The sequence below is a fragment of the Panthera uncia genome, chromosome E1 (assembly GCF_023721935.1).
Source record: "Panthera uncia isolate 11264 chromosome E1, Puncia_PCG_1.0, whole genome shotgun sequence".
NCBI lineage: Eukaryota > Metazoa > Chordata > Mammalia > Carnivora > Felidae > Panthera > Panthera uncia.
Window position 1 is genome coordinate 39533702 of NC_064814.1, and position 13172 is coordinate 39546873.

Sequence of the window (13172 nt, forward strand, 5' to 3'; positions counted from 1 at the left end):
CTCAAGGATATGTGTATGGATATTCACTGCACATTTTAATGACAACAAAAGGTAACTTCCATTTCCACTAATAAGTGATGGTTAATTAAATTACGTTACATCCATTCTCTATTATGGAATAGCATGCAGCTGTGAAAAAGAGAGGACTAAAATTGTACGTACTAACAACACATTCTCCAGTAAAAACAGCAAACTGCTTAACAGTACATACAGTATTGGTTAACTCTGCTAAATAAGTAGGTAGCAATATTTGCACATGCATAGATAAAGCTCTAACAGTGGCTAACCTTAAGAAGGGGGGAGACCTTTTACTTTTCTTTTACATACTTCTGTACTGTTTGAATTCTCAATGAGTACATAGCTGCATTTTTTAAGATAGAAATAAAATGCATATAAAATCTTCAAGAATAGAAATAATGACATCGTTTTTTTTCTTTGAAAGTTCTTGGTATAGCATTTTATTTCCAGTCATACGGCAATAGTTACTAATTTGTTTTTTATAAGAAGATTTTTCTGTGTCTTATTTATCATATTTACTTCTAAGAAACAGTTAAAGCTTACACTGAATTAAATACATACGTTTGCTAACTCGAAAAAGAATAACACATTAAAATTTGGAACTAATCAAAGGAAAAAAAAACTTGACAGGGGATTAATATTACAGAACTTCACCTTGGTTTTATTTAAATATTTGTGTATTTCCCAGAGCAGGATCTGTAACTACAGAACTGTGAACATGCTATGGAGCATGAAAACCACAGAACTATGAACTTCTTCAGGGAAGGAAGCATGTCTTATTCATGTAAACACAGGATCTGGCATAGAGAAAGTCCTCAATAAATGTCTGTGACTTCAATTTGGTAACAGAGACTAAAGATTGATAAGAAATAAAACATTTCTGAAATGATAAAGTTCTTATGAGAAAAGAATGATAGACTATTGAAACTAAAGGAGAACTTACAGTCAGACAAAAATAACCTATATATGGGGAAAATCACCAACATGTTTTTTAGTAAGTGGAAAAAGGAAATCAGTTGCTAAATAATATTTAATTCTATTTGTTTATAAGAAACTATGCTTATAAATGTCGAAGTAACAATTTGTTCCATGTGCAGGTTTACTCTAACCACATTTCGTGTTTATAAAATTTTAATCAACTAAATTGACATATGTATGTTTATTTTCAAGATTAATACGATCTCTGGATGCTCACAATTTTTTAAATCTTTCAGATATTTTGGTACAGCATATAGTTTAACAGAGGGTCCCCTTATAGAAATTTCTTTTATAACAGATCAACTTACGACAAAGGGATAATGGTCTTTCTTCTAAAAATCCACCTCCACTTCTAATCCAGAACTGTAAGTAAAGGATACTTTTTCTAATATCACAAGTATTTGCAGTTAACAATGTTACAAAGTCTTTCACATCAGTTCTAAAGTTCTCAGCTAAGCAGATCATCTGTAGGTAGCTGGCAACATTTAGCTGAGCAACAAACAGAGAAAGAAAAAAGAAACATGGTGAATTGTAGAGTTAACAGAAAGACATCAGTAATACATATCTAAAAGTAGGACAAGTTTCACTAAAATTCACAATATCTTAGCTCTTGAGAGTGAAACTGATCTAGAAAAATATAAAGGAATATACTTCTAAATTAAAAAGATTTTACATATACTTATTTTATTAACTATACAGTCTAAAAACAGTAAGGGAACTTTTATGGGAAATTTTCCAACACGAACCCTGGAGGCAAGGTTATTAAACCTTGAGAAATTCCCTTAAGCTTAAATAATGGTACAACTTGATGGAATATTTCACAGCCATTAAAATTATAAATGTGAGTACTATAGAAGAAAAAAAATGTGAATACTACAATACTGAAAAATACTCATATAATTTTTAAAAGCCAGAGTTAGAAAATTATATCAATGCATCCACAAACATATACATGTAAGTTAACAAGAAACATTATGAGACAAAATGAAAACAAAAATCAAAAAACAAAAAACCCATATAATTTCTTAAGAATAAATGGACCAAGTAAAAATTTTCATTTTATTTAGCATTTTCATCAATACTGCTATAATATTTTTTTGTAAAATGACAAAACATATACTCTTCTCTTCCCGCTGTTTATGGAAAGCTTTTTACCTTGAAAAGCTGAAACAAATAAAATTGTATTTACATTTTGCATATTTTACAAGATCACTAGCATTTTTACCTTGAAGTTAACAAGACAATTAAAAGATTTCCTCTATTAAATTTTTGACTTTATTTTATGTGCATACATTACTCCTGAATACTTCTGGGACTTTTGCTTCCCACAAACTAGGAATTCTTTCAATAACAAAGACCCTATTATCAGACACACCTTGCCTTCAGTAATAACTATAAACTCTACAGTCAGTAACAAATAAATATAAAAAACAAACTACTTGAAGGCACAAGAGAGTAACCAGAGCTAACCAGAGTAATCAGAGATAACTGAAGGGAACTGAAGTTTTGTCCAACACTTGGACAAAAGAAAATGGCCCTGGATGAACTCCCATCCTCTCCTACCTCCTCTAAATTGATTTTTGACTGAGGGCAGGTGGCAGCAATGGTGGCTAAAACTCAGACACAAACTCACAGTATTGCTGGCCTGAACCAGAGGATAGAGTTTGGGATGATGGCCGTAGCTGGAAAGTGACAGGGGAGTTCAGTGAAAGTAGGGAAACAGAAACTCTAGCTAAAAGAAGAATGCAAATCCCTGGTTGATACCTGAACTTCCCATGTGTGGGCCTTGCTCAAAGCAGCCCAGCTAACACGAAAAGAACGGAACAGAAATTTTAGCTGCCACATACTACAGGAGAATATTTGTTCACACAAACATAACAGAATCTACAATATATTCACAAAGTACAGGGAAAAAGTCTCAAATCCAGAAATATATAAAAGACACAACGCAGGATGACCATATTATCCTAAGAATGCAAGACTGGTCTGACATCCAAAAATCAAACAACATCATTCACCATAGTGATAGAATTAAAAAGATAAACCAGATGATTGTTTCAAAAGACAGGAAAAAACCCACCAGACAAAATTTAACACCATTCACAATAAAAATACAGCTAACCGATAAAGACCATCTATGAAAATATACAGCTAATATCACACTTAATGGTCAAGAATGCCTTTCACCCTACCATCAGGAACAGGGCAGAGATGTTCACTCTCCTAATCAGCAATGTACTGAAGATACACTGGCACTATCATAAGAAACCATCTTTTACAGAATTGTGATATATGATTTATGATCAAAATTCGAAACTTACAAGTGAAGGAGTACTGAAATTAATTTCTTCAAAGCAGCCATCAAACATTAAACTAAATGTTGGATCTATAGGAAAAAAAAAACATTTTAAAAAACCATTAAGACCATTAAATTACTTTGTCCAGTTATACTTTTTCTATGAAAATATTCTGTATCTCATTGGTAATAAAAATATGCAAATTATAAATCATTAAGGAAGTGAATTTTTATCTTGACCTAAAATAATTGATCTTTTAATTAAACTGTCATGTAACCTTTGAATAATACAATTTATATCAATATTTTTAGAGGACAATCACTAACAGTCAAATGACCCATTAATTTATAAGTGGAGTCTGACATAAACTAACATTTATTTTCCTCTAGAAATTCATAGCAGAGATATGCTACTGAATATGTGCAATGAAAAATATTAGAAAACAGTGTTATAATTCAGTGTTTATAATGAAAAAAAAACTATGAGTTTTAAAATTGAACACCAAACACTAATTATTAGGAAGTTTAGAGCAATCAGGCTGGTTACAACTTACTTTAAAATAGGCAATAATCCATATGGAAGTGTCCTCAGGGGTTAAGGAATGGCTAAGTTCAATATTAAGGAACTGCAGAAAGGCTGGGTTCCATAAAAAGTTCTGACCAGTGAATGATGATTGGTGCCATTTGCCAAGGTAACATATTAATTTTATAATTACTCAAAGCTGCGAACTGATCATAAATTTGAGTAATTCTTCATTTAAGAAATGATCTAGGAGCCTCCAAATTTTAGAAAAAAAAAGTTAATTTACTAGTAGACTTTCATTTTTTATTTTTTAATGTTTGTTTATTTTTTTTGAGAGATTGAGAACATGAGCAGGGGAGGTGCAGAGAGGTGGGGGGGGCGGGACAGAGGATCCGAAGCAGGCTCGCTGCTGACAGCAGACAATCCAAAGTGGGACTCGAACTCACAACCATGAGCTCATGACCTGAGCTGAAGTCAGACACTTAACTGAATGAGCCACCCAGATGCCCCTACTAGTAGACTTTTTTTTTTTTTTAAGTTTATTTATTTTTTGAGAGACAGAGTGCAAGCAGGGTAGGGACAGAGAGAGAGAAGGAGGACACAGAATCTGAAGCAGACTCCAGGCTGTGAGCTCTGATGCAGGGCTCAAACTCACAAACTGAGATCATGACCTGAGCCAAAGTCGGATGCTTAACCAACTCAGCCAACAGGCACCCCTTTACTAGCAGACTTTTAATTTTTTTTTTTTTTTAACGTTTATTTATTTTTGAGACAGAGAGATACAGAGCATGAATGAGGGAGGGTCAGAAAGAGGGAGACACAGAATCTGAAACAGGCTCCAGGCTCTGAGCCGTCAGCACAGAGCCCGACGCAGGGCTCGAACTCACAGTCTGTGAGATCATGACCTGAGCCGAAGTTGGCCACTCAACCGACTGAGCCACCCAGGCGCCCCACTAGCAGACTTTTAAAGGAACATTTCTAACTAAAATTTGAGGCTTTCTCAAATATTTTAACCAAAAGTAATTAGCTGTAAAATCACTGTTACCTACCACTTGTAGTAAGGATTACAGGTCTTTTAGTTGTTGCCATGAATGTTTTGATTGCATTCAAAAACCCAGCATCTTCCTCAAAAATGACATCAACCTAAGAACCATTTATGAGAATATTAGTGTACTGAGTAACAAAACATGTGCTGGATATGTCATGTACACATACTAGATACACTGTAAGTCTGTCAGAGACAAAATTTATGAATTTATTAAATTTATGAACACTGTGAATTCAGCCCACACTGAAAGCTTAAAATGTTTTACACCATTATAAGTAAAAAAAATTATCAAATAAATATTAAACCAAAAAAAGCAGTCACCTATACCTGAACAAGTATGAATCAGAATAATTTCTATAATCACTGAACAATAATTAATAACCCTGAATTGCATTAATCATCTTTCTGAAAAATTCTTCTATGGTTGCAGTTTCATTCACTTAAAATTCAAATAGATCCAAGTCTTCCTGACTTTCTTGGCTATTTTACAACACTTCACAGTAACACATGTAGTAATCTGTAGAATAAGTTTTTTTTTTATGTTTATTTATTTTGAGAGAGACAGAGAGAGAGTATGCATGCATGCACAAGTTGGGGAGGAGCAGAGAGAGGGAGAGAGAATCTTAAGAAGGCTCCGCAATGTCAGAGCAGAGCCTGAAGCAGGGCTCGAGCTCACGAACTGCAAGATCATGCCCTGAGCTGAAATCAAGAGTCGGACACTCAACTGACTGAGCCATCCAGGCACCTCATACAAAAATTTGTATTATAAGATATCATGAACGTATGTCCACAAGCCTACCTCCTCAAAAAGAATGAGAGATGTTGCGTTTTTCCTGTTGGATTCCTCAGCTCCAAATTCTTTGACATTTGACTTAGTTGTGTTTGTAGATTTAGTCTGAATAATTGGTTTCTGTTCACAAGAATTTTTGATTCCTGCATAAACAAAATATTAATATTTTAGATTCAAATCAACCTTTAACATAACACTGGATATTTCTGCAAACTAAGCTCAAAGTGAAACCCCCTATCAAAACTGAAACAAGGGTGGGGGAAGAAAAAAGCTGAAACAAAATATCAAAACTCCCATATGTATGACCTTCAAAGTAGCTGAGGTTTAATAAATAGCAGTAGGAGGTACCTGGGTGGCTCAGTCAGTTGAGTGAACAACTCTTGATTTCAGCTCAGGTCATGATCCCAGGGTTGTGGGATCGAGCTCCGTATCGGGCTCCACGCTAAGCCTGGAGCCTGCTTAAGATTCTTTCTCTTTCTCTCTCTCTCTCCCCACCTCCCACCCTCCCCTTTCCACTGCTTGTGGTCTCACTCTCTCTAAAAATAATAAAAATAGGGGCACCTAGGTGGCTCCGTCAGTTGAGCGTCCGACTTTGATTCAGGTCATGATTTCACGTTTGGTTTGTGAAACCTGACCCAGAGCCTGCCTTGTATCCTCTATCCCACACTCTCTCTCTCTCTCTGCCCCTCCCCCACCCACACTCATTCTCCCTCTCTCAAAAATAAACATTTAGAAAAATAGATTACAGAAAAATAAAAAAGAATTAGAACATTAAAAAAATAAATAGCAATAGGAACTCATGAAATAGGATATTTTATGTATGAAGGTCATTATTAAAAAATATCACATATATTTTGTCAATTTAATGTCTTACCTTTATTATTTTCCAGAAGTACTATTTCTTCATTTTTTTTTGGCTTAGAAGAAACTTTAAAGTAATTTGCCAAAGTTTTAGGCGGAAGTGTTCGTTTCGGTACGCTACTTTGTGGTGACTGCGGAGGAAGTTTCCTTGGTGATGTAATAACTTTCTTAGGAGAGCTTAATTTTTCTGCCAAAACCAAATTTACGTAAAGGTAAATATTCTAAAAGTTAAACAGATGGTAAGACTGAGTTATCCACAGCCTATGGATAGGTAACTAGTCTTACCAGTTAAAAATTGATACAGAAGTTTTCTTTCATTCTTACACTGTGTACAAATATTAGCATATTGTTACAGTTATTCTATCATCAGAGAAGGTAAAACTGGGCATTTGGAAAAGACATTCTTTTCCAAACAAACATACATCCTTGAAGCAAATAATGTTCATAATCCCTCCATTCACTTTCTGTACATCTGCCTGGGTTCAGAGGAGGCTGGAGGAAGAGAGATAATGTACATACTGAGCACAGACAGAACACTGTTATCCGACTTCAGTTTCCCTATAGTATGTGGATATCACAAGCAAAGAATGTTTTTTAAGGATACTCTGGAGGATCCATACAAAGTTTAAAAGCAAATGTTTGATGTCTACCCTCCTGAGGTCCCATGGCACCAAGCATTTGTACCAGAGCATGTCTTTTCTCCCCTCCAAGTGCTCCGATTCAGTCCTCACGTGCAATTATTAGGAGCACGATCTTTTCCTGTACCATCACATGTGCACAATTCCATGACTGTATCTGTCCTATTCTTTTTCTTGCACCCCATCTCCACAGATCTTATGATATTCTTTGCATATTACGGATGTTTGAAAACTTACCGAAAATTTTGAATTTGAGATATTATCCTAGACATCACTATTATGTCATAAACCCAAGCAGGCTCCACACCAGCAGCCCAGAGCCCAGCATGGGACTCGAACTCACGAATCATGAAACCAGGACCTGAGCCAAAATAGAGTTGGACGCTCAACCAACTGAGCTACCCAGGTGCCCTGGAACATAATCTTAAAATAAAAAAATATTTCTTTATATTGAAGAGATTGCGATTTATAAAAAACTCACTATTTTGTCCTTATTTTTCTAATTTTGGCATAGTACAAGGATTGTTTGATCATGGATTGGCATCAGTCCAAAGACTGGTTTTAGAGAATAAATGCCAAGGGGCACCTGGGTGGCTCAGTAGGTTAAGTGTCCAACTTCGACTCGAGTCATGATCTCGCAGTTCGTGAATTCGAGCCCCACATTAGGTGGGGTCTGGAGGATTCTGTGTCTCCCTCTCTCTCTGTCCCTCCCCTGCTTGTACTCTCTCTCTCTCAAAAATGAACATTAAAAAAATTAAAAAAAAAAAAAGAAAATACATGCCAAATTTAAATAATATACCTAGTAGGTAGTAGATACTTGGCTAAATTTTATTGATATATTCTTTTCTTTTCTTTAATATATATTTTTGAGAGACAGACAGACAGACAGGGTATAAGCAGGGGAGGGGCAGAGAAAGAGGGAGACACAGAATTCAAAGTAGGCTCCAGACTCTGACCTGTCAGCACAGAGCCCAATAGAGGGCTTGAACTCACAAGATGAACCGCAAGATCATGACCCGGGCCGAAGTCATACGCTTAACCGACTGAGCCACCAGGTGCCCTTATTTCTATAATCTTCTTAAAGGATCTTTCACCAAAACAATCAGCTCCATGGAGAAGTAGCTACCTTTTAGGTCTGGAACATCTTAACAAGCCAGAAAGCAAAAACAAATATCAAAGATTACTGGGGCTACGTGTAAAGGACACGAGCCAATTAAGTCAGGTTACTGCTAGTCAAAAAGCACAAAAAGAAAAAAGGCTCTGCATTTGGCCAAGACATATACTGGAGTTACCAATCTATCTGAAATAACAGCAAAAAACTAAGCATAATATATGAAACAATGCTTTTTAAGACTTTGGAAATAATGCAAAAAAGGACAGTGATACCTAAAAGAAGAAACAAACAAGGTGAACCCCAGGAATTGCCTGGTTCCTGCCTTGAGACAATGTATAGGCCACAGTGAAGAGGGGGAAGCCAGTCCAGAGGTTTCCTTGAGTTCAGGAGACTGAACAGGCCTCCAGGGAGGCCAAGGCTGATTGCAATCACAGGGCAGAATAGTGAAGAGCAGAGACCTCCACAGAGTGTTCCAGAAATCTGCAGAGCGTCTCCCTCAAGCCTTCAATGGAGTAGTGATCAGTGAAAGATTAGAAGAAATAATCTAAGGCTTACAAAGAGCTGGGAACAGTTCCTCTTCCCATTAGAGAGAACGGAAAACTTCAGAATTAATGGGGAAGTGGACAGAGTACTCAGAAGGATTTTACCTAAGCAATGGCAAAATTTGTCTTACACTAAATGCTGCTATGGTCTTGCTAATATAGCAGAAGACCCAAAATGATCAAACTGTTTCTAGGTGACTTAAATGTATTCCAGAACAAAATTCAAGAATAGTTATGGGAATGTAGAAATGTCCAATACCCAACAAGGGGCACCTGGACAAAGTGCACAAAGTCTGACATCTGATCACAATTATCAGGCACCAAAAAGGCATGAAAATACAATCCATAATGAAAAAAAAATCAATTAACTGAACCCAACTCAGAAATGACACAGATGACAGAATTAATAGACAAGAACACTAATTAATAAACAAGAACACTATGACTAAAATAGTCATAACTGTGTTTCTTCTGTTCAAAAACTTACAGGAAAAATTGGGCATGGTAACACAGAAACTATAAAAAGGACCCAAGTCAAGCTTCTAGAAATGAAAACTACAATGTATGAAATAAAAAAATACATTGGATGGCACTGACAGTATACTAGATACTGCAGAAAATAAGATCTGTGAACTCGAATAGTTAGAAACTATCCAAGATGAAACATGCAGAGCAAAGGAAGACTGAAAACTTGCACATGCAATCATCAAGCTAGAAGACAACTCAAGGTGGTCTAATATATATATAATTAAAATTGTCAAAGGAGAGGAGAAGAGAAAAATTATTTGAAGAGATAACAAGTGCTGGAGAAGATGTGGAGAAAAGGGGAGCTTTGTGCGCTGTTGAGGGGAATGTAAACTGGTTCAACCACTATTGAAAACAACATGAAGTTTCTCCCCAAAACTGAAAACAGATCTGCTATAGTTGTGCTTCTGGGAAACAAAAATGGGATCTTGAAGAGATATACACACTCCCATGTTTACTGCAGCATGATTCACGACAGAATGTGCTATGGAAACAACCTAAGTACCCATGCATGAATGGATAAAGATGTGGTATATATACACAATGGAATATTATTCAGCCGTTAAGAAAGAACATCCTGCCATTTATGACAGCATGCATGGACCTGGAGCACATTAGGCTAAGTGAGGTAAGTCAGACAGAGAAAAGCAAGCACTGTATGACATCACTTATATATGGAATCTAAAAAGTCAAACTCACAAAAACAGAGAGTAAAATGGTGGTTGCCAGGAGAAGGGGACCGGGGACAGGACAGATATTGTTTAAGGGTACAAACTTGCAATGAGTAAATAAATCCTAGAGATCTAATGCACAGTATGGTAAATACAGGCAACATTGTATTATAATCACCAAACTTCCTGAGACTATAACTTAATTATTCCAACCACTAAAAAGAAGTGATAATTATGTAACATGATAGAGATGCTAATTATCAATCCAATGGCAAGCATATTACAATATAGAAATGTATCAAATTAACACTTGTATGCCCTAAATTTATACAATGTTATATGTCAAACCTATTTTAATTAAGAGTAAAAAAGACACAATGCTTGGAATTTTCCAGATTTGATGAAAACTATAAACACATACATCCAAGAAGCTCAACAAACCCCAACCACATGAAACATGAAGAAAACTCCAGCAACCCACATCAAAATCACAGCTGTTTAAACTAGTGACAAAAAGAAAATTGTAATAGCCATAACGAATAATGAACACATAGGACTGAAACACATTAAATAGATACAAATCCATGAGTTCCTCATAATACTTAAAAAAAAAAAAAAAAAAAAAAGTAGACTACCCAAAAACTCATTGGATAACTTTAGAGATTACTAGGGCACCATTACTTTAAGAACTGATAAATGAAAGAAAAGAATGGGAGTGTCTGGGTGGCTCAGTCCATCAAGCGTCTGACTCTTGATTTTGGCTCAGAAGTCATGATCTCATGGTTGTGGGATTGAGCCCTACGTCAGGCTCTACGCTGAGCACAGAGACTGCTTGGGATTCTCTCTCTCTGCCCCTCTCCCCCACTCATGCTCTCTCTAAAAAAACAAACAAAATAAATTTTTAAAAAGGAAAGAATGAAACATTTCTCATGCCTTTCCTGTACAAATTGTATGTCAAAGTGTCCAAACAACTGATGAAGAGAAATTCTCCTTACAATTTCAACTAATAAATTCAGAAAGGCTCAGTGAATTACAAAATCACCCATTTTTTAACTCCTAATGAAACAGTCTACTAGATAAAGATCATTCATGGCTACATAAAAGAGTGACGGGGAACTTTATAATGGATGGATCAGCCTGAAAACAACTGAACTCACTGAGCCATGTGAGTATTACAAAAGTTATCTTCCGCTTTGATGCCATAGGAAGCACACAGGCCCGCCTATGCATGTATGGTAGCCCTGAAACAGAACCTTAATCTAATCAATAGCACAGATCTAACTGCCAGTTTACAAGAAACATAGGGAAGAGGAATATGTTAACTGATGCCATGAACATACAATCAGTGAAATCCAAAATGTGAGAGATTTTATGAAAAATGACCCACGTTCTTCAACAAATAAATGATATGAAAAGGATGAGGGAATTATTAGGGAGACTGGAAGATATTTAAAAGACATCAGTCAAATGTAAGATGTAAACCTTGTTTGAATCCAAATTTGCAGGAACCATTTGAAACAATAGAACACCAAAATAAGAGTATGTATTAGATCAAATTAAGATATATAGCTAATTTCATTAGGTCTAATAATGATTACTGTGGTTATGCTTTTTATTTTATTTTACGTTTATTTATTTTGAGAGAGGGAGCAAGCACGTGTGTGAGTGGAGGAGGGTCAGGGAATCTCATGCAGGATCCGCACTGTCAATGCAGAACCCAATGTGGGCCTCGAGTCCACAAACTGTGTGAGACCATGACCTGAGCTGAAATCGAGAGTGAGACGCTTAACAGACTGAGCCACCCAGACACCCCTGGTTATGCTTTTTAAAGGCCCTTATCAATTAGAGATACCTACTGAAGTACATACAAATAAAATTATATGATGGTCTTGAGGTTTATTTTAAAACCATCCAGGAAAACATAAAAAAGGTGCACGCACGTGTGTGTATAGGAAAAGGTTAAAAAACAAAAGGCAAAAAAAAAAAAATGCTGATTAAAATTCTTTTTGTAGATTTCACTTTCTCTCAAAGGTTATGACCTAAGCAAAATAATTTACTTACTTGGTGACTTGCCTAGGTTGTAACTATTAAAAAAACAAGGTTTCTGAGAGTTTACACCTTGCTTGTCCACTTGATGGGACTGGGTAGCTTCCTTCAGTTGAGACAGAATTTGTCTACCACTGCGCTGAGAAGAGGCATTGACTTCAAATATCTGGAAGAATACATGAAAGCAAGGCAGAATGGTCGGTCTTCCTTTAATTCGAGTGCAACAGTTACATTAACATCCTCCTGGCGTAGCTGTTACTAACCTTAAATCCAAGCTCCTGAGCACACGCATACACCGCGGCAGTCTTCCCCACTCCTGTCGGCCCTGTTATCAGAACAGTATTGCAAAGGCGATTCTCTTCTTCGTCATCTGAACTGCCTTTAAAATCAATGCTATCCGACAGATCTGAAAAATTATTCAAATGCAAATTATCATTTGATAATTGCTCAGGCAGCAATAGATGCTAGATACTTATTTACAAAAACTAGGAAATCAAATATAAAATACAATTAAGAAATTTCATACACATTTAGAGCCAATCTAACTAAACACGTTCAGTGAAATGTTGAAAATGCCTCAAGATACCTTCCTGTTTCTCATCTTTTTTTCCCTTCAAATTCTGTCTTTCTTCCAATTCGGCTCGTCTCTTCCAGTCTTTCAACCAACTGCCATAAGAAAATATGTGTTAATTAACTAATTCACAGAATAGATATTCACAGAATATCTCTTTGAATCAACGAAATAGTAAAATATTTTTACATGGGCACAAATATTTCTAAAGGAAGTAATTTTTTACCAAAATATACAACACTGTATGTACAAGGATATCCACTGCAACCTTGTTCAGATTAGGTTCCAAAGGGAAAAACATAAAAGTACTTCAGTAGGAGAAAAGAGACACTACAGTACCCTCACCTATGAAACCAGTACAGAACAAGTATAAAGAGTTCAGGTAGACTGTGTGATGATATGAAACATGTCTAATACACAGTGCTAAGTATAAGCAGAAAGATTAAGTTCTAGTTTAGAGCTAGACTGCTCAAGTTTGAGTTCCAGCCCCACTACTTTCAAGCTGGGTGACCCTGGACAAATAATTCAACCTCTGTAGGTCCATTCCTTAT

General features: G+C 36.0%; 1 protein-coding gene across 1 annotated transcript in view; it reads right to left on the reverse strand.

Moving 5' to 3' along the window:
- Window positions 1-13172, reverse strand: part of ATAD5 (ATPase family AAA domain containing 5) — a 46043-nt gene that overhangs the window by 5132 nt on the left and 27739 nt on the right. The window contains exons 12-19 of the mRNA XM_049637857.1: window positions 12637-12716; window positions 12314-12456; window positions 12066-12216; window positions 6528-6701; window positions 5663-5796; window positions 4865-4958; window positions 3318-3382; window positions 1305-1485 (exon numbers count right to left, since the gene is read on the reverse strand). Of these exons, the coding sequence (XP_049493814.1) occupies window positions 1305-1485; window positions 3318-3382; window positions 4865-4958; window positions 5663-5796; window positions 6528-6701; window positions 12066-12216; window positions 12314-12456; window positions 12637-12716 (1022 nt within the window). The remainder of the gene's footprint in view (window positions 1-1304; window positions 1486-3317; window positions 3383-4864; window positions 4959-5662; window positions 5797-6527; window positions 6702-12065; window positions 12217-12313; window positions 12457-12636; window positions 12717-13172) is intronic.